This window comes from Brachyistius frenatus, unplaced genomic scaffold (assembly GCF_029030835.1).
Source record: "Brachyistius frenatus isolate BFR_SWC_R1_liver_20210118 unplaced genomic scaffold, ASM2903083v1 Contig_7, whole genome shotgun sequence".
Taxonomy (NCBI): Eukaryota; Metazoa; Chordata; class Actinopteri; family Embiotocidae; genus Brachyistius; species Brachyistius frenatus.
The window spans coordinates 2,267,886-2,290,830 of NW_027210606.1; the positions used below are offsets into that span (position 1 = coordinate 2,267,886).

Consider the following 22,945-nt stretch of genomic DNA (forward strand, 5'->3'; position numbering starts at 1 on the left):
TTGCAGACTAGTCCGTCGTCTCTGAGAGTTTGCGATGGGTTTTTGTTTGCTAGCTTGTTTATTTTGGAGAGCTGGCCAATTTTGGGGGTTAAAATCTCAAATGCCAATTCCCTCATAGGGTTGAGTGGTTTAATTGTGTGCCAAGTTCCAAACTGGACAGTGTCATTTGTAAATAATTAGATGGGTGAGGATAATTTCCCTGCAGAAATGTGAAATGTGATGAAAATGTGCATGTGCTTTGTGGTAAAAAAAAAAAAAAAAAAAAAAAGGTGATATTTTCACATATTAATGGAATATACAGACTCCTGATTCAATGTGAAACTATGAAAACTTTTTATTCATTTTACTCAAGCAACTTTTTGTTGCTCAGTAATACAGAACAAGCAAAGACTTGGTTAGTGAGAGAAGAAATTTTGTTTACCATTAAAAACACACATACACAGTCCAGCCTCTGCAACATAAGTGGTAGCGTAGTCAAGCTATTACAGACAGATAATATACAGCTATTTACATAAACTGCTCTGCAGTTCGAAGTCTCTGAATACTGATGGCTGAATGATATTCAGCCGTCACTCACTCGAGGATTGCGTGTCAGTGTCACGTTTTGCCTCACCAAGGCGTAAAAGGTACACGCATGTGGTTTAAGAAGGTGGTAATGTTACAAAGAGTAAACTCCAAGTAAGAGGAGGTCAGGATGGTTGAACAGAACAAACACATTGCTTTGAGACCTGCATTTGAATCTGAGACAAAGTAAAAGTGGACGTGGGTTTCTTTTAGGTCATTCAATTAAGTTGCTTACATAATGTAATGTATTTATTAAGGAACTTATATGACTTATGTAGCGCTACCTATGTAAAATTAATTATTTTAACCCAAACCATTGTCTTTTCCTTAACTGTTGTTTTTTATGCCTAACAATTAGGCTGCTTACTTTTAATGTATAGGCAAGGCAAAATGTGACACTGACAGGGTATTACACACTTGATACCATGTTGTGATATTTAATCATCAAAACATTTATGTGTCCCTGCATTTTTTACCAAGCATCTTACACATGTATTTTGATATGTTGGAATATGTTTGAATGGTCAGTTCACCAAAAACATAATACTTCCCACTTTAAACCTATGCAGGTCATTTTGGTTGTGCTTGAAGACATTTTTTTTAGGTTTTACAGTTGGCAGTTTTCTTTAGTCGTCAGCATTCCCAATACAAACAATATGAATGATTTACTTGAGTAACCAAACCATTGTTTCTGAGAGGAGGCACTGCTGATGAGCTTTTAAAACATAATTTTCAATGTCAACACTACCAACAAAATTCAGCTCATTTTGATGCGCGCAGATGAAGGAAGAGATTCATGGGTCAGAAATGAAGTTCCATACGTGCAGCAGGATTTGACTTGTGATCAATTCAACATGACAAGGAGGAACAGAGATGATGAGATACTGAACTTGTAAACATTGTAACAAACAAGCTTAGCGATGTTCCTTATAAATCATAAAGTTCAACTTAATCTGCCACTAAGTACACCTAGAAAAGACTGGGCTGGCCAAAGACAAACCTTTCTCCAACAGGTTGGGACACTGTCCTCACAGTATGAGACAAATTTGAATATTCTCAAGCCAAACTGACAACAAGCAAAGCTCCTGAGGTCTTCACTGGTTCAAAATATTGGACTGATACAAATAGTAGAAGACCACTTCCAAAACCAATGTGTACAAATTCAATGAAAAAAGAGACACGGTCTAAAAGGAGCATCAGATCATACAGAATTGTTTCAAACTACAGTTGTTCAAAAATTTGGTCCACCATCACTTAACCTGTGATTACCATCATATAACTGGTAGAAATATAGTAATCTCCTATTTTTATCTCCTGCATCAACATGTAAACATGTTGTTGCTAATTGGGCTGAAGGAAATTTCTAAACAAAATCAGAACTAAGTGAACAAGCTGAGATCCATTTGCTTCCACTTGATTATAAGACAAACTTACTCTAACCCTGAGTATAGTTTTGACTGTGTCATGGACTTATGAAACATCTACGAATCTCGAAGGCACGTTTGGTGAACGTGGGTAATCATTTTATAGCTAAATGTCTCACTGTACAATATAATCAAATAAAACAAGTGGATCTCTTCACTTCAACAAATACAATTTCAAAGGTTCTATATTTTTCACTTTTCCAGTACTCTATTATCACTCTTGAAATATGTCAAAAATGTTTTTTTGTGGTTACAAGTACCAAAAGCTATCTCAAAAAAGCTTTACAACTCTTTGGAGCTTTACAAAGAACAGGCTGTTTTGTGTCTGTGTCTTTACGCATTGATATCAATGACTGTCTTCTGATTGGCTGTGTGCATTTATCCTTGAACTGAGAATTTTGACACTTTCACAGCAGTTACATAACACCACGGCGTACTGGATGAACAAAGGACATGGAATCTAATCTGTATCTAAACAATAAGGGACCTTTAACTGTTAGCATGGCTACATCCCATCAGAGTATAACCGTTTTTTTTTTTTTTTTTTTGTGATTTGGATGAACCGATCTTTTAAAGTGTTCCTCTGGAAAGCACCAAGGAAACATTTATTAAAGGTTTGACAGCAGTCAGTCCAAAGAAACACTTCAATCTGGCAGATACTCTGTCTGTATTAAGAAACAGAAATGCTGTAAAAGACCCATTGCACAGATATATAATTCCTGAAGTAATACGTGTGTTTTTCCACAAAGTCCCTGAACGGAGTGATCCAAGAGGAGAGTGCACAGCACAGAAGTAGGAAAAAATTATTTACTTTGTACAAAATAGTTTTTTTTTTCTAGTGCAAAGGAAGTGTTTCATCATTTTGTCCTAATTGTGTGCTGAGCTATCTCACTCTCTTATTAATGTTGCTTTTGATTGTAAAACTTTGGGTTGATTCTCATTTAAGAAGAAACAACATTTTCCTTTCCAGACTGAAAGGATTATTTAATAAGCACCAAACGTACAATGTTCTCTACTTAATTCTTCTTTCTTGGCACAAAGCAGTATCCAAGGCAGAAAAGACTAAATAATCCGCCCCAGACATCCTGCCAATCCTGTCATTAATCCCTTTGTCATGTTTTCACTGGATGCTGGGTGCCACCAGGTATCCATTGAATGTGATGTAAACATCCACGTCGTCACTGTAAATGGCGTTCTCCCTCTCCCTTTTGTAGAGTCGGACCCAGACCTCATCATTCAGAGCCAGATCCAGCATGACGCTCTGACTCTGCATGATGGACCTCTCGCTGGGCTGAGCGTACAGGATCACCTGCTCCTTGTCGTTGTGCATCAGGTGGAGGTAGGTTTCCTTAAAGTTCCAGGTATGGATGTTGATGTTGAATAAGTAGATCCCAGGCACGTAGCAGTAGAACTTGCCTTTGAACATGTTGAAGTGCTCGTGGAGGTTGACGAAGACCGTGTCGAACACCAGCGCCTGGTAGTAGTCCACGCTGTGCAGGGCCTTGCGACGTCCCACCGAGAAGGAGGAGTAAGGGATCTTGCAGGCGTCTCCCGGGGCGCCCGCCTGGCCTTTGCTGCCTCTGGAGCCCATGGGTCCTCGGGAGCCAGAAGGGCCCTCCAGACCCGGTTTTCCAGGTGTACCTCTGTCTCCTTTGTCCCCTTTATCACCTGGAGGGACACGATGAAACACAGGTAAGTGATTATGACATAAAATTGTGGAATATATGGATCATTTAAAACAATTAGCTCTTAATACAAGTATTTTCACAGGAAAAAGGTTTTCTATTGCTCCCTGAGGTAACACCGTGGAATTTTGTTTTGTTAGTTGAGATGTAAATTAGTCCTCATCTTACCCACTAACAGTAAAGGTTGATCCAGATCCAGACCTAATGATACTATTCCTGGCTGGACCAGACACATTTTTCAAGAACATGATGAGCCCAGATTTAGAGAAGTGATCTTGCAATTAAACAAAGTGCAGCTCTTACAAAATAAGCAACAGGTTCTAGACTTTATCACAGGTCTTAGTGCAGTGAAGTCATGCACACATTAGTGTTGAGCATATTTCTATCTTTCATAAGGGTTACAAATCCATAAATGGAGAAAAGATCCGAGGAGGCTTTTATATTTGACATTTCAAATCCTGCTAATAAATTTGAAGGAGTTGTTTTGGTGCATATCTTGATTTTAAACTCCTGGTGGACTTTAAAACAAAATGTTCAAACAGAAGTATTTAAGGATAAAAAATGGCAGCTGGTTTTAGAAGCTACAAATTTTGGATGATCCAATTTTTATGAAATGTATTGCCTTTTTTTATTTTTTTATCTCTACTGAAGACCAGTGGAAAGTGTAATAACTGTTTTACTTTTTTCTTCTTCCTAAAGTTATAGTTAAAAGCGAACAAAGGATAACGGTCAGCTTTTGAATGTCCGACTGAAAGCACCTGACTGAAAGAAAAAAAAGAAACACATTTAATGAAGATTTTGTTAAGTGTGAGTCCCTGAACAAATACTTTCACTCTGTATAGTACGAGACAGAGCTGCAGCAAAGAAACTGGAAACCAGGGCTGCATTCATAAGATCAGGACAGTTTGTTGTGTGTTAAAGTCAGACAAGAAAATAATTAAGAATTATAATTATCATGCCAAAGCATGTAATATGTGTCCACTAAAGGGTACTGTGTCAGTTAGGCTGTTTCCATTTGGCTTTGTCAATCCAGACATACTGGCCTGGCTGTGATCGGCTCATGAGTGGCCAGCTTTAGGCCGAGTGTTTCCAACTTGCATCAACATGCGTCCTGGGTGACCACTTGAGATCGGATCTCACTTCCCCCGCTCTGTAAGCAAATGAACATGCAGGCTACTTCATGAAAATATACAAGTAAGTGAGTACAAGAACAGGGACCTGAATGTCAGAACCCCAATGATTCAGGTTATCTTAATTCATTGTAAAAAAAAAAAACAGTGCACATACGTATGACCACACCGCAAAAGTGACAACAATGTGCAACAAAGTCCTGTAGACTTTCACCTGGGAGACGAGTGTTTGACTCTCCGAGATGACAAAAGCATACACTTCTTTTAAGTATCATAACTAAGTTACAACCATAGCGTAAAGTATTGAACATACAACATCTGATGCACTTTACTTTTCAGGCCTTAGCTAAGCAAAATGTGACAGGTGTCTTACAAGCTTTGTCATGATACCTGGTTGCTTCTGGTGTTTCCTTTATTTGTCTCCTTTCTGTAAATACAAACCCTAATTGTTCAAACTATTTGACTCCACTTCACACGTGCTAATTGGATGTATCTTTATCAAATTTCTCTACACATACTTACATTCGGCTTTGTTGGATTCTGTAGCACATCCCAACACTTTGAAATTCACGTTGTTTATGCAACGACACGCTCTGAAAATGATAAATGAGCTTATGTATACGCTGACTGCTGCCTGACTGAAATGTCTCTGGTGAGGTGAACATTTTGAGTGTTGCTATTGTTTCCAGAGCACAAAAACCTATTTGCTATGAAATCAAGTGACACTGCTTGTACGCTAGACCTTTATAAATGTCATCACCATATCAACATGAAGCAGCTGTTAAAAAAAAAAAAAAAAAAAAAAAAAAAGACCTGTGAACTACAAAAACACTCCCTCATCTATAAACAGAAGCAAATGAACTGAGAAACAGTAGAGCTAATCGAAACTGTCAGATGAAAGGTTGGTGACAGTTTTAGTATTTTCTACATTCAGTTGAGGGATGAAATGTTCGTGTGCCGACTGCGGTTTTACAGCTTCATTGAAATGCTAATATGTAAATATATGTGTATACATATATGCAAGGCTCTCAGGCTTGTATAACATAAATCTCTGAATAATTTATTGTCGTTGAATCCTGCTGTGCTGTTTGTAGGATGTTCCTTTCTCCCTTTCCGCGGGTCCTGACCTAGTCATGAGTTAAATACCTCTGGGCTGAATAAACCACAGGAAGCAGCAACAGAGCTGCTGCCCTCGCTCACCATGACCAACACTTCCTGTGGAGGTCAACACTGCTCATCCTCTGCAGCTGCCAGTGCCAACACAAAAAGTCCTGAGGAGAGTTACAGTAGTTTCCACAAACATAAGCTTTGCAGCAACTCCGCACTTGATGACCTGTGGTGCTCATCAGTCAAGCTGAAGTCAAACACTCTATTCATGCTCACTTGTAACTCTGCATGTTTAATAAATACCAGGAGCATAATTGGGAGTTACTTTAATGGTTCACTATTTTACCCTCAACCTACCGTTTCTATGGCTAATGGAGTTATAGTTTCCTGTCCTTTCATTTTGGAAAAATGGACTTTATGCATTGTACTGTTGTTTATTTTGCTGCAAAAATACTTAGTCTATAAGCCCTGGCTCTTAAAAGTTAACAGCTTTTTGTTATCAGACAGATAAGAAATGTCTCAAGTGCCTAAAACTGTTGCACAACACAGTCCATTCATACGTTTCCTCCACAGAGGCAGACTGGTGGTGTGGAAAATCATGCGTCAAGGACCCTGAACAAGAGACTAAAGAGACAAAATCAGCTCTCTGTGAAGTGAACACCAGACTAAAAAAAGGTATATTCCTTATTCAGAAGCCAGTGGACATCTGGAGAAAAATACTGGGCATGCCATTTACTTCCAATGCCAGAGACCATCTGGGAACAAGAGTTGCAATCTCTAGCCAAACTATCTTACACTATGGAACACATCATTCATGAACTTCGGTCACGTGAGGACAGTTTGGACAGTTTCATTGTTCAAAGAAACTGCCAGATGAACTTGAATGCTCCCTAAAAAGGTTGTAAGTGGACCTTTAAACAATTAGACAGTGGTTTTTTTACATTGTATACATAACGTGTTTCTAAATGGGCTCAAGGTCCAAACTTTCCTTTTAGATAGCAGACTAAACATAAATCAGTTCAACAAACATTCAGCTATTCCATTCATTCCATCTATCAGTGATTTAAACAAAGGACCTTCTTGCTATGAGGAGACAGTACTAACCTGTGTACGACTAATCATTTTTATTTCTCAAAACGAGAAGCAAATTAATAAAGAGTTCAACTTGGGCTTCAATTTTAATCAAATAAAAAGTATTGCAGCAAAAGCCTCCAAAAACATCACTGTTTATAGAGATTGATACAGAAGAAACAACTTCAGCAAATGCATGTGCAAGAAGAGGGTCACATGACCAAAGAGTGCCGGCACTAATATTGCTGTTCTGTGAATTTTAAAAAGGTGGATTGAAACTCATCGGTTGACTGACATTGAAGACAAACTGACATCTTACTTTAAGTGTTGAAAATCAGAATTAACTGCTGAACTTTATACTCCAACTTAAAACAGGTCCAAATATCACCAAAAAACATCAGATTCTAAATTATTATGATTTAAAACTAACCCAAAAGGATAATAAGACATTAATAGATGTAAATGGCATCCTTTAGAATCAATATATTATGAGATCCAGAGACCCCTTCTGATTAACATAACTGCAAAGGAAAAATCTCCAACTACATTTGAGATTATGCAAATGTGAAGTTACGTGACCTTGAACCTCCTGCATATATCAATATGTGTTAAATGTAATTTCATCCGATTAAAGTATGAAGTGTCAAAAACGTGTGGAAGAGGAATCGTCTTCGTACATGACTGAAGGTTCTGGTTTTCTTTGGAGAAATTTGGCTGGCTGTTCTCTCAAATTGAGATTGGCTGACTAACTGATTGTTTGAATCCGCTCACCGCAGCTTTGTGGGAGTAAACCCAACAGCACACACTAGTGCGCACAACTAAACAACATGAAAATGCAAAATGAAGCACATTACAGATCATGTGAGGGTCATGTTCTTTGACTTCTCCAGCTCGTTCAACACCATTCATTCATCATTGCTCGGGGGGAAGCTGGAGGGAGCTGGAGTCGACGGCCGTCTGACTGCATGGACCATCGACTACCTCACCAACAGACCGCAGTATGTGAGGCTTCACAGCTGTGTGTCTGATGTGGTGGTCTGCAGGGCACGGTGCTCTCCCCCTTCCTGTTCTCCCTGTACACGTCAGACTTCAGGTACAACACTGACTGCTGCCACATCCACAAGTTCTCTGATGATACAGCCATCGTTGGACGGGTATCAGAAGGGAACGATCTGGAGTACAGGGAGGTCAACGCTGACTTCGTCCACTGGTGTGATCTCAATCACCTCCGGATTAACACCAGCAAGACGCAGGAGATGGTGATTGATTTCCGCCGGAGGGCAACACGAACTACACCGGTGAACATCCAGGGATTGGACATTGACATTGTGGACACTTATAAATTCCTGTGTTCACCTCAACAATAAACTGGACTGGTCGGACAACACGGATGTCCTCTTCAAGAAGGGCCAGAGTCGACTCCATCTGCTGAGAAGACCGAGGTCCTTCGGAGTCTGCAGGACTCTGCTGAGGACATTCTACGACTCTGTGGTGGCGTCGGCCATCTTTTATGCAGCGGTCTGCTGGAGCTGTGCAGGTACAGAGAGGGACAGGAGGAGACTGAACAAGCTGGTCAAAAGGGCGGGCTCTGTCCTGGACAGTCCTCTGGACTGGGTGATGTTAGCCAAGCTGACATCAATCATGGACAACACCTCTCAGCCCTCCATGAGACTGTAGGAGCTTTAAGCAGCTCCTTCAGCTCAGACTGCTGCACCGTCAGCAGGAAAGAGCGCTACCGCAGGTCGTTGTCCCGACGGCTGTCAGACCTTTCAACACCACCCTAAAATAACGTTGCACTGTATTTTATTTTATTTCATTTCATTTATTTTCATAGCACCTGACACTTTCCATCCATCCCAAGCTGTATTTATTTATTTATTTTATTTGTTTTTGTGTATGTAGTTTGTGTGTATGTATTTATTCATTGGTCTTATTTTTTTAAATAAATTTATTATTTTTATCTATCTTATTTTATTGTATACGTATTTGTAATTTTTTTCTTATTGTGTGCACCTTTTTGTGTTTCTATGCTGCTGTAACGACTAAATTTCCCCACTGTGGGATTAATAAAGTCTAAGTCATCACACATGCTCAAAGCCTACTTTATCTTAGCCAAAAGAAAAGGGTGTCTGTATGTATTGGTTGTGTATATTGTTTGTGTATATGTAACTAGATGTGTACATAACCTCAGTGGTAATACTTCATAATAATAAAAACAATCTTTTTGTGTTGTGCCTGTGTCAAGTACACAATCTCTCACCGACTCCCTAATGAACATCTGACCTGAATGCTAAATAACAACAGTTTAAGTGAATAATTAAAAATTCAATAAAGGTGTGGATAGAGCTTTAGGGTGCAGGTCCTACTTCAACCTCATCAACCTGCATCTTACATGGTCCATTGTGAATGTCTACCTATCTCTGTCTCTATCTCTGTGCCAAACAACACGTTTTGATACTGCAGTAAGTCAGTTTGTCTTGCAGCGGAAAGTGTTGCTTCTGTCGCAGGGATTTTGGGGCAGCAACTATGTCCAAGAATTAAAAAATGGACATTGTTTGAAAGAAAAATATACCAGTGTTAGAAGTGTCTAAAATGCCGAAAGCTGCCAGTTTGCTTGTGTATGAGAGACGAGAGAGAGAGAAATATAACGTTTCTTTGTGATACTTCAATAGTTGGGGTTTGGGGGTTGATCGCGGGTCAGAACAGACTTGGCTTGTCCAGTGATCAAAAGACCAACAGCTATAACACCAGAGTGATGACACATCGTTTGGACTGCTCTAGTTAAGTTGGCCGTGTAGCATCTGATATTAGATACACATGTTCTCACAAATCTCTCTGCAGCTCTTATTGGATAGTTCTTGCATGGGGAAATCCTTTTCCTTTTAATCCCTCTCTCTTGTCACACTTCTTTTTGTATGTTTCCCCCAGGCTTATACATCTGGGAATAAACGTGTCGGTACCCTTAACAGCTCATTGAGCCAATGCGTCATTCCTGAAGGAAAGTGATGAAATTTAAAGCAATTCTCTGATATATGTCTATGTGTCTTTGGTATGTTATAAAATATGACAAACGATAAATTATTGCTTCTTTTCCAAATATATTCTGAAATGTCCCCAGCAGATTTGCTCGTACTCCAGGAAAAGATGATACAAATTTGATTATACTGATATTCCAAATGAAATTAGTATCACAGAGATCTTCAATCTTGTAATCAGTCATTCAGCCTATTTCAATTTAAAAAAATAAATAAATAAATAAATAAATAAAGTGGTTACTCTGCTGTTTGGTATCCTTGTATGCAGCACACTGAACATGGACCAGATAAAATCAGAAAAAAATTTATAAACAAGCATTTAAAAGTTATAGGCAAAACATGCATAATGTATAATAATTACTAGTAATAACTGCCACACACAACAGCCGGGACCTCTATGGCCCACTGAGGGTCTCAGGCTCTACTACCACTGCCAGCTTTGTCCAGTTGGTATTCCAATAATGATCCAGGTGAGTCTAGCTGCTGCTAGAATTGGTGTTATCTCTCTACGAGGGCCAGGTTGGGTTGGCTCCAGATCAGGGGTCATTATGTTCATGTCAGCTTCAGACCAAGTCATCCAATAAATGTTAGGTTTATTTTGGATCCATTCAAGACCAAGTCCAAAACTTAAAACCTGTAGAGACCTCCGGCAACAAATGCTTGTTCAGCATTTATTGACTTCCATACCTCCACCATCTAAGATATCATGCTGATACAGACATAGTCGCATGCTTCTTTGAAACAGATAAAATGATTCGGTTTGTGCTTTTAAATGGTTTGTGGACAGATTTTACAAAGCAAAAATTCATCTTTAAATTAATTATTCACCTCATGGCTGACATTAATACATATGTTGATATAGACTTTTCATACAGTCAAAAGCTATTACAAGTCATTGGTGTTTGGATGTCTGGTTCCTTCACAAAATGCTGAAGGGAGTTTGATTTTCAAAGAGTTTCCAGGTTTCCTCAAAAGGTGGAGTACCTAATTTTCTTTTCAAAGACAGACGCTCTTATTTTTTTACACTTCCACTCAACCATCCATGAATGGCTACAATTCAGCATCACTGTTCTGTTATAATATATATCATAACTCTCCTGATTAAGTACAACCTTTGTCAGACATTCAGGCATATAGCGAAGCAGAAGTGGAGGAGCTTAAAACAAAGAGATCGTATCAAAGATGTTCAAGAATGGAAAGTTTTGGTAACTCAACACGGAAACACTGCTGAATGTACTAAAGCTGTGAAGCTTACAGACAATTCTCAAAATGCTGCAAACTGAATCAGCTGACTTACACCTTGACTGGTACTTCTTTGACTGAACATAGTTTGGGCAGAGTATAATTAATAGAACCTGATCAAGGCTATTGTACCTTTGAGGATGGTCATGTTTATGACGGTTCGGACTTCCGGCATTTGATACTGAGCCGTGGTTGCTAATGGGTCCAGCTGGTCGCAGCACCTTCTGCAGAGTCTGGAAGGAGGTCTGGAGGGGGAGGAGACACAGCAAACCAAGGGAAGGAGCAACAGGAGCCTCAAACACACTGTCAGCATGGCTGTCACAACCTGAGAGTGGAAAGAACAACAAGGGGGCATTATTAAATGGATGATAAATTGTGTGTCCATGTCAAGTCATTGCATAGTACGATGTTTCTGGATCTATGACTTAAAAACCATCATCCAACACTTCATTTCTTCTTCAGAGGAACTTCTAAAAAGTCCAGCAAAGTGAAAAACCATTACCTCATTAACAACAATTCTGGTCAGTTTTGTTGGTTGGTGGTGCACTATATGTTTCATATCCCTGTGAGTAACTGGCCAAGTGTTAAGAAATTTCTTTGACAATAACAGATGACAAAATACATATTTGAGGGGGGAAGTTTCCTTTAAGGCCTGGAACATGCTGTCTGAGTGGCATGTTCAGTACCTGTTGCTGCGTGGCGTCATTTTATTTCAGCGTTCATATGAACGGATTAGAGCATCCACACTCCCACTGAGACGTGCGTCTCGTTGTCTGTCTATAAAATAGACCTGACACCTAATTTTGCCACGCGCGATTCCCAGCTAAAATATACAGGGAAACGATCTGTGATCACATTTGTACTGTATGATCAGAGCAGAACCACAGCAGTGTGGGCTCTAAATATATCATGACGGTACTCCACCAAGTGAGGGGCGGGTTTTTCTTCACTGCACTCTCCTCTGTGTAAGTGAGTACTTCTGTCTTTCCTCGGAGCGAGGGTAAATATAAACCAAATGCCTTCTTTTTGGTTAAAACTCATGACTTGTCAGACCTCAAAACATCTATATAAATGACCATTATCAGAGAGAAACTCACTGAGTCAATGGCAGAACCTGCAGCCGCAGCACCGCAGCTGACAGCGCCGGTGTGTATACACACACGCAAGCAAGCCGCAGCCGCGACGCACGTCTAAGGTGACGCACACGTCATACAGCCATTGTGTTCCAGGCCTAACTTTCAAGGACATACTGTTCTCTGAAGGTCAAAGTCACAGATGAGATGATCTTGTGATATGAATTATCATATGGGATCCAGAGGTTTTGGATCGAGGAATACACAGTAAGCCCAGGGGGAATTTATAGATTGAAAATGGAAGGAGGGAGTTATGTGGCTCTAAGTACACATGGATACATGTGGACTCGGGTGGATGTGAAAAAATGAGCAGTGATTTGATATTCTTAGATTTTATGCTCTTTTATTTGTATTTCCAAGGTGTACCTGGCATCTTTGGCACCTTTTCTACAACTGGCAACAGTTTCACTCTCTTTGATCTCTCTAAACTAAATGTCCACCAATAGAAACAAGTACAAAAATGTATTCTCCATGGCAATATCAAAGGGCACGTTTATGAAACTTTAAGAAAAAAAAAAAAGATGACATAAAATAAGTAGTCCATCAGTCTGTGTTCGTGTTACAGTAACACAAAATATATGGACCTATACAAAGCGTGCCTTTTGCTAAACTCACTACATACATGAAGATAACATACAACAGTCCTGAAATATTAAAGTATGATACAATTTTCAAATTGAGGTATATCAGCAGTGTTTTGATTACTGATCATCTGACAAAGGTTAATCCAACATTATTTCCTTTTATGATGTACTTTTATTTTCACCAACTCCTGAGAAAAGTACAGCTAAGTCTCTCTATTCTGTCCTGACCACTGTTCCCATTCATTGTCTTTGTCGGTCTACAATAGATCTCAGTTCCCATCTTGTCATTGCTCTTCTTCCCTCTCTTCTGTTTCCATCTACTTCTTGATCCATCCCCACTTTTCACCTATAAAGTCCTCAGAAAAAGGATGAAGGAAAAAAAGAAAACCAAAAATTGGAGGATAATGTCTGAGAAAAATGGAGGAAATAAAATAAACAGCGAAGAGACAGATGAGAGAAATAACAGAGGTTCCCGGGGGTCTTTACAGTGATGGATGAATGCTAACAGGATTTGAGATGATGGATGGAGCCTGACTGTGAGAAAATGAAATGACTGGAGCTCAGCCTCAACATTTTTATCTGACTACTGATAGTAAAATACGACCATAAAAGTTATTATCTGCTTCACTGTTACAACCAGTCAGATGTCAGTCTCTGCTCACTTCTGCAGCATGTTTGACAAATTTGTTCAGATTTATCACATTAATTTCTATTTTGGTCATCTGCTTCATACTCCTGCTCCTTACAAGAGCTTACAAACCGTTCAAAAACTATCCAAACAAAAGCTGCATTTTTGTCATAATCATATGAACAGGGTAGATGGTGCAGCCGGGAAATAGTTCCTGGAAAATTTAGCTCGTCTCAAAAATCAAAGTGATTATTTGGATTGCTTTATTGGAAAGCTGACAAGATTCCCTTTAGTGACACTAAAAAATGTTATTTTGGAGGATTCAAAGAATTACACATGCTACTGATACACTTGTGCATTGACCACAGTTTTCCCAAGTGGGTAATTTATCTTTACAGTAAATCTTACATCACTTGAATCCAGCATAGGGAAGGAAAACATACAACATTCATGTGTATTATATTGTTCAGAAAATCACCTCTGCTCCCCTGATGAGTGAAATCTGGTTAGAAAAACCTGCACTCCTTTGTGCCTGCTACACAGATGTGGAAATGTAGGCAGCTATTCACAGACAGATAAACTGGTGGAAGAGGTGAGCTGGAGACAATGATCAACACTAACCAATCAACACTAATGTTTCTTTGGTGGCAGGAGGCACCTCTTTGTTATAGAAGTGCGCCTTGAACTTTGACCCTCTTGGTCATATCTGTTGCGATCTGCAGCGTGACATTTGAAGTAAAAGGAAAAAGGATGCAATTTCTTCATCCTTTTGTAAATTGGAACCAGGCAAAGCATTAGCGCCACCAACTCTCGGCTGCTCAGTCGATGTGACGTATCTTCCGCTGTGCAGAGGATTGTGGGTCAGAACCGCCAGAGAAGCATGCTGGACTTGTATCGTGCTTTATCACCTTCCAGTCTCAAAGCACTTTAACATGGTTTTTCCATTCACACACTAATGAGACAGATCACCATGCAAGGTGCTGCCATCAGGAGCACATTCACACACTGATGGTTCACCATCAGGAGCAACTTGGGGTTCAGTGTCTTGCTCAAGGACACTTAGGCATGTGGACAGGAGGAGCTGGGGATTGAACCACCAACCTTCCGATTAGTGTGCAACCCAGTCTACCGACTGAGCCACAGCCTCCACATGCTGCCCTGCATACGGCAAATTAAGACCGGATGCATCACAAAGTCCTGGTTTTCTTGGCATACTGCATTTTATAATAAATCTGCGCAATGTTGCAATGCAGCCCTTCAGTCAGCGAGAGGAAGAAATTCATCTTGAGGTTTGCAATATTTTGTAATACTTACTATATTTTAATGGACTTGACCAGCACTCTTATAGGGATGAGGATGTGCACATCCTTAATAGAGATGAACGCTGGTTTGAGCGGGCAGTCAAAGAGGCCATCTATGTGACCAGGAACAATCATCCCTGAACCGAAGAGGGGATCTAAGAGCACATCTTATGCCATTTTACAGTGCCGTGATTGTAGCTATTCCCAATGCTTCTGTGAATAGTACACGTGACCATTGTAATAAATACTCATAGAAATTTGAGAAACTGATCACTGGTTTCATTGTTATTCAACTGTGCTAAGACTGGTAGCCTCTTTAGGATGAGTGAATAAAAAACTTTTCCGACTAAATTGTGGATCAAGATGCACAATTTCTACATCTTTGAATTTGTCTAACTGATATTGAGCATGCATCATGACCATAAAAATATCAATGGTACCTGGAGGACGAATCTTAAGCTGGCTGTAGACTTTAGGTCTTGCTTAAGTCAGCCTCACATCATGAAGTCTCCATCTGTCATTAATAAGCTTTATATCACGGCCATATATTATGAAATGATTGCTTTACTCAATCAGCCATCAAGGGCTATAGCATGGTGGGACTGTACATGGTTTTCTTTAGGGTTAAGACATTAAAGTGGAAATGTGGAGGAAATAATATAGGTCACTAGCCCTGTTGATTGCCATCAAACATTCAGTATGACACATCACGTCCTTATATTCATATAAGGAGTATAATGCAATGTGCTGATATAACACTGATCTGCCCAAGTACTTTGTCAGTAATTTGACCCAAGATGAACTCTGCTTTGAGGAATAAAAAAAATGTAACGCCCCAATAACAGTTATGCAACTGTAAAAAATAGAAAGGCTTAAAAGCATTTTTTTTATTATTTTTTTTAGAAGCTTTAATATCCCCACGCCTTTAGAACTAAATTGATCCCATCACAATTTCACTTCTACTCCACCTCCCTCCTCCCGGAGCCAACAGACCATCAGCAACCCCCCCCCCCCCCCCCCACCGTCCATAAACGTGTGCTTAATTTGCACCATGACCACGACACCCAGCAGCTACAGTAAACTGAACGCACACTGCTCGATACTGACTCAATCGTAACACACATGCAGCACTCATAATGAATTCATTTAAGAAGCCACGTCTACAGCGCCAGAGCATCAGTTTGGCACGCAGCTGCAGTCCGGATAACACACACACACACACACACACACACACACACACACACACACACACACACACACACACACACACAGGAAGCTGGGCGGTGAGCCGGCGTGTAAGAACGTGCGATGTTACAGCAGGGACAACTTTTCAGAAAAGACAACGACTGCTGAGTTGGCGACTTGTTAATAACTTCTGCAATCCTGTGTAAGCACGCAAACGCGCCGCCGGGTGTTTCGTTCTCTTCTCTATTTTTTTTTCTTTCTTTCTAAATCTCTGGAAGATTCCTCTGCAGAGTCGTGTCGGCCGATTGTCATAAAGTTGTTGTCACATGGTGTCAGAGTGTGCGTGGTCGCTTTTCTTACCTGGTGGAGTTTCACCACAGCCGAGGAGGGAAAACAGACTGCTGGTGTCAGATTGAGAGTAGGAAGGAGAGACCTCTCTCTCTCTCTCCCTCCCTCCCTCCCTTCCTTTCTATACACTCACACAGGACACACACACTGTTACTCCCTCCCTCATCAAACACCAGTCCGTCTGTCTCCCTCACTTCCTCCTGTGATTACCTCCTGTATACCTTCCCCCTTCTCTCCTTATATCCTTGCTTGAGAGAGTCAGGGCTGATGGACCTCCATCCTTACGTTTTCTAACAGAGAGCTAAAAGTGGCACAGGGGAGCCGTCACCACCCAAACAGAAATATAGGTCATTTCTCTCCCTCTCTCCTCAGTCCACATTTTTATTTCCTGTGTCCATGACTCAGATTCTCGACTGCAACAACTCTTTTAATTTGTTATTCCAGTTTTGCCTTCTAAAAATAACCACATTATATCACCTCTCATAAACTCCCTCTCTGTAGTTCTTCGGTAACACTGTGGAAAAGCATTTCCAGCACACAGCCTGTCACCTTATTTGATCTTATCCTGCCTCTCTGTGTAAAAGACCCAGTTGTGGTGTTAAAATAATTTAGTTAAGGAGATAAAAAAGCAAGATAAATGTGCTTGTAGAGTGATACAGATAAAGTGAATCAGATACTAATTACAGAACTTTTATTTTCCTCTCTGATTTTTTTTTTTCTATAAAGATATGCTGCCCTTATTCAGATGTGCAGGACAGTAAAGTCAGAAGACATGGCCGTATCTAACATGTGGGTATCCTGGTTGCCCAGTGGCCCCATTCATGGGCACGAAGCTAAAAAAATATAAACAGTATTAAGTCACAGAGCAACCACGCACATTTCACATGTAAAAAAACTCATGTGACCACATACACGTGATTGTGGACATGTGAAACATGTATATTGCCCATGGTAAACATGTGATTAGGGACATTTCATGGTGGAATGTGTGAAACCTGTGTAGATTCTCGTGTGAAAACCTTTCCACATATTTTCCCTTTGTTATCAGATGTTGCAACATGTAGTAAACATGTGTCATACATGTGGAAAACATAGGAAACGTGTGTTTTTCTCAAGGGTAGGTTGGTACTTAGTGTGTAGAATTTTGTTGTTATATGAAATGCAAACAAAACTTGTTCTAGATCTCAACCATTACCAAAAGAAATGCTTTTCTAAAGGGGACTGACAGCTTGAAATGACTCTGTGTTGTCAGAATTGAATCCATTAAGACCCATAAACAAACAAAGTTTGAGAAGTTTATCATTATTTATTCTGTTAAAATGGCAGCAGTGTCTCTTTTTTTTAACCTGAAAATCTGTTCCAGTGTATGCACCCAGTGAGGAGCTTCATTTGCAATGAATGGGGCACCGTCTTCCAACACGCTGTCTGTGTTGTTTTGTTTTCTTCTTACATTTCATGACTGAAAACAAAAACCTCAAAGAGGATGGCAACAACTTCCTCTGACAAATCTGAGGTCTGCTGAAATGTGATCTTAGAAGGTATTTCAAAAGCTGCAGTAGAGAGAGGGGTGCTGTGGGAATCATCTGCAAAGAAAAAAAACCCACCACAAATCAGAAAATACCTCCTGATGATATGTTTTAGGGTAAGATCAACTGAGAGGGAAATTCCATCTTAAAAGAAAACTTTTGTAATCGGAGTCAAACTGGGACAAAGTCACTTTTTAGCGGGCTTGGAGTGGCGCCATCTCGTGCTTGGCACTCTCATTGGTCGACCGACATGGAAGGATAGATGTGATGGTAAAAACAGCTAATTATATGGCCTGCACACCCTGTGATGCCTCATAAAGCTGCACTTTACCAACTCGCTGCCCCACTGAGCTCCTGCGTGCCTCAGTACAAGGTCAGAAACACCAAGTCCAGCCACCTGACAGACTTTTGGGGTACTGTCCTGGGTTTTGGGGGGTGGACATTAACCAAAAGTCTAACATTGTTTATCTTTTTTTTGTCTATAAACAGCATCTCTTATCTTAGTTTACACCAAATTTCCCATGATCTATATCTTGAAACCTAGTTTCAAAGCCCTCCCTCCCTCTCCTCTGTCTTGCTATCCATCACCCAGGCTTTCCTTTTCGCTCTCAAGGTTTTGGCTGTGTTCTGCTTGTTCTGTTTCATGTCAGCCTGCTCAGCTTGGGGATGAATATTAGGCCAAGAGGGGACAGGACAAAATAGAGCAAATACTGTACATGTGGAAGAAGAATGAATTCTGTGTTGGGAGCCTCAAGACAAAATGTCCAAACAAAGCATGAAAGATGTGAAAGTTCTTCTTACTATCTATTATTTCTGCAGCTAGACTTCTCATGGAATTAATGTACGATCTTATAAATCCACATAGTAGTGTGGATCAAAGAGTTCAGAGATTGTTCCTGTTGCTCACAGACGGACTGCAGCAATAATTTAGCATTAGGAAGCAATAACTTTTGTAAGTATTTCAAGCTTTATAGACATCAGCACTTGTGTTAAATTCGTTTTTGTGACATTGGTAAGTGTGCGGGTGTGATTTCACCACAGACTTCAGCAGAGGGCTCACCTAAAATCTTGTGTCAAAATTAGGAAATCAACAACAGACTCTTGAAAGGCTTCAGAAAGCCAACGGCAATGAAGCATTGAGCTGGGCAAGTTGTTCTGAGGGACATTTCAACAAGGGCAGAGTGTCAGCAGCCCAACCAGCTAGGTTTTCTTTGACATTCGCGTGGTTGGGCGCCTTGAATTCGTCCCACAGGGTCAGATTATCAACATTCGAGTTCTATCGTGCGTTTGCAAATTGCCTTCAGGCAAAGCATGAAAGATGGGTCTCTATACTTTTTCATCACCCCTCTTATGAGATATGATATTATCCTGCAGAGGGAAGGCCAACATTATGCAATGCTTTTGGCGACAGATTATTGGAGTTTTGTTCATTACATTACCCGCTTTGCTTAAATCCTGGTGAAGAGAAGGTCTGCTTTGATCCTTGGCGCAATTTGCCCTGACTGTTTGAATTTTAACTCTCACTCAATTTCTTTTTATTATAAATTCATGAGGTTAGGGGACTCTGTATTTATATATTTCTTTCTGTCAGGGTTACAGTGAAAATCCTAGTTTGGGTTGAGATGTTGATGTCCAGTTTGAGTGAGCCTGAAATCTGTTAGTGGTAGAAGCGTAATGACTGGAATCAGGATCAGGTTTAAGCTGGTGTTATCAGGTCGGGTATATGGATTAAGGTGAGTGCATTCTGTGCAGAGTTTAAGTAACTCTACACCTACCTGCTGTTTGGTTCGTATTACACACACACAGCAGTATAATATTGGTTGACATTTCTCTCACTGGGAGGTAGACCTTTGAGGAGACCTTGTAAACAACATGGATTTAGCCTTCAGCTAAACTTAATAACACAATACAACTGACCCATGCAGTAATGATCCTGACTGTGTGGGACTGCGTTGTCCAATACGTGGCTCCCTGACCCTGAGTGGGCAAATAAAATGGAAATTGTTCCCCATCAAAAATGTTTTGCTTCGTTGAATAAAAAATAAACCCCATATTGTTACACAACAACACAAGAAATATTCAACATAAAGTGGAGACAACATGAAGTTCAGTCTGTCCGTCACCGTCGGGCAGGTTGGCAGAACTTGAGAATGTGTTTTATTTGGTTCAGTTTGTAGTTGCCTTTTCCTGTTCTTCCCAACATAGACTCCTGGGGAGACTCGGCGGGTTTAGGAGTGTCTTATTATTTATATAAACTCTTATTTGAGGTTGAAACATATATTGAGTCATCTTCAGAGGCAACCACATTTACGATGAATGAGGTACGTCTTTAGGGGCGATTGTGGCATTCGCATCATCAGGGTTCGACTGAAACAAGGGCATCGATCACAGTGAGTCTTTAGAGTGGTCCTGCTGACAAACAGATGATAGACAATCTGAATATTCCTCTTTTTTGGGTTAATAGGTGAGCATAAAACATTGCTTGACATAATAAATGGTTCATGTAAACAAAGACATATGTGCTGGGTCGTTTCAAGCAGATGAGTTTTTGATGCTTTTTTATTTTCTTTCGATGAAAAAATAATGAAACTATCCTTTCTAACATTTATAATTGAATTTTATTCAGTTCTGACATAAACACTCAGTTATGGAATTCAATTAGTGACAAAACTCTTTGAACTTGACGCTTTTTTGTGTCCGAGCTACAGCTCCACTGGGGATGATTCAAAAATGACAAAACACATAAAAACATCAGAAGAACTGGAGCACAGTGTTAGAGTGCGTTTCCTAAAAGCATCTTAATGTTGATTACTGAAAGAGGGAAGTCTTGTATCACTCACTCTAAATCTATTGCCCTGACTTGGCACAAAATGTTCTTCATTTTTCTTTCTTCTGCGTGTGTTCATAGTTACCATGAACAGAGGGATCAGAGGGCTCCATGACTTGGCCGCAGATGTGACTTCCTGTGACTTTGTTGGTCTGTCATGTGACGAGCTGATTGGTTCATTGTGAAAACTGAGAGGAGAGCAAATTAGTGGGCTTCACAGGGAGTCTTTCAATTAATTTAGTTGAGATGTGTCACTTCCTGTAGGTGAAGCGGTGTACATACAGTGTGCAAGTGTACCGAGGAGATGTGGTGCTTACACCAAACATTGACTTGATGCCAAATCAAGGCATCGTTGCTGTAAGAATTTTTGCTTTTAGTGCCCAAAACCTTTTTACGCTTTTATAAACAGCCGTTTTACCCATTTGCTTGCTAATTAGACTGTAATCCAAGCACTGCAGTGGGAAGGTGAAACCGAATTATGTTTATGTCAGTGGAGGCTAAGCAACAGGGATGTAAAGTAGTTTATTAGGTAAACCTGTAAAATTAGATGTAATCAAATACATGATCACTGTAAAAATTGTTTAGCAATTAATCCTATCTACTATATTTAGTTGCATCTTATTGAACTTTAATTTAGTTTAATGCACGAGACTGCAGCTTTTAAAGTATTGTGTCTCCTTTAAGCATGTAAACAGGAGTGATCGCTCGGATACCTTAGAGTAAAATAAAGGTCTAACACGGCAGCACTACTAAATACAAATAATACGAAGACAATAAAACGTCAATGACCAGAGAGCTGAATTGAATCAACTCCACTCTGACACAAAAACACTGAAAGCTCCAAAAACACAGATCTGTTACACTCACCTGCACATATAGAACCAATAAAATCATAAAAGCAGTGTGATTGAGCTCATTTCTGTAGGATCAGCCAGGAGGGACAACATTTTACCAGTGTGTTTACTTTAGCTTTACTTTCTGCCACTGATACTCAGCTATTTAATGCAAACACTGTCAGAGACTGTATGAACCAATTTATTAAATACAACAATATCTTTTCATTACCAAAACATTCTGGTAAGGTTAAGAATCAGACATTAAGGGTGAGACATTTAAAAAAAAAAAGAAACATCCCTCCATAAAAGACAAATATCAAAACATCTTTGTACAACTGACTTCAGGAAAGTGATGAAGAAAGAAGTGACCACAATATTGTATTCACTAAACATCCTGCGGCTCTACAAATCACATAATGACGAAGAAAATGCTCCATTACTTCTCTTTTTTGATGTAAAGTCGATGGCGATGACTTCAGGGATGACTTCTTTTTTTTTTTTTTTTTTTTTAATGCTTAAAGTAAAAAGGTTTTTATATAAGCCATGTTTTACTGATTTTATCAGTCACTATGAATCCTTTAAGTGAAGACAAATTCTATTTGGAGACAGTAAATGTAATTTGTCATCTAATAAGAAAATACTGAATGTTTTCTTTTGTTTTTCTTCTAAATATATCTGGTATTTTATTAGATCTGGACTTAATAACCTGTTCAAAATAATTTGATCGCTTGTGTTGCAGTGACTGAAAAGCTGCATTCGAATGCACGCTTCTGGAGTCATATTGTCTGGAATAGTTGTTTAAACTATCATGTATCTTGTGTCTGACTATTCAGAGATCTCACTGGACTTTACTGCACGTAACACCCCCTCATTCTCTATCTTGCTGCGCCCACCATTTTTCTTCCTCTCTCCTGTTTTCACTCGAATATCTCCCTCACTCTTTCAATCCAATTTTCTCCTCTTCCCTCCGTCTGTCATCTCCTGTCCTCTTCGCTCTCCACGCCCACTCCCTCACATCATTTAGTTCTTTTCATCTCCCCGTCATGCTGTCAATTTGATTGGAGCTTGCCTTTATAGAGCTTTCCATCCCGTGGCTTTGGGGTCATTTTTTGTCTATCTGTTTAATTTCCATATCCTCCTCCTATATTCCTAATTTTTCATCTTTTTTTTTTTAAAGTAACTTTGAACCCTTTTTCCTCACCCTCTGTCTCCTTTCTCTCACATTTCCCTCTTTGTATTCTCTTTTTGTGTCCTATCTGCCCTCTCCCTCTTGTTGCTCTGCCATCTCCTCCTCTTTCTAGGCATTTTCTGATATTTCA

At 39.8% G+C, this 22,945-nt stretch overlaps 1 protein-coding gene across 1 annotated transcript; it reads right to left on the minus strand.

Moving 5' to 3' along the window:
- Window positions 1-309: 309 nt before the first annotated feature.
- c1qtnf6b (C1q and TNF related 6b) lies at window positions 310-16,487 on the minus strand. Its single transcript, XM_069689564.1, has 3 exons — window positions 16,450-16,487; window positions 11,391-11,583; window positions 310-3,656 (listed from the first exon to the last, which is right to left on the minus strand). The coding sequence occupies exons 2-3, from the start codon at window positions 11,569-11,571 to the stop codon at window positions 3,109-3,111; spliced, it is 729 nt and encodes a 242-aa protein (XP_069545665.1). The 5' UTR covers window positions 11,572-11,583; window positions 16,450-16,487; the 3' UTR covers window positions 310-3,108.
- Window positions 16,488-22,945: the final 6,458 nt, after the last annotated feature.

Excerpts from the sequence above, each read along its gene's own strand:
- c1qtnf6b (XM_069689564.1), bottom strand. The coding sequence starts at position 11,571 with ATGCTGACAGTGTGTTTGAGGCTCCTGTTGCTCCTTCCCTTGGTTTGC. Across the intron at positions 3,657-11,390 it reads AAACATGACCATCCTCAAAG|GTGATAAAGGGGACAAAGGA; the intron begins GTACAATAGCCT and ends GTGTCCCTCCAG.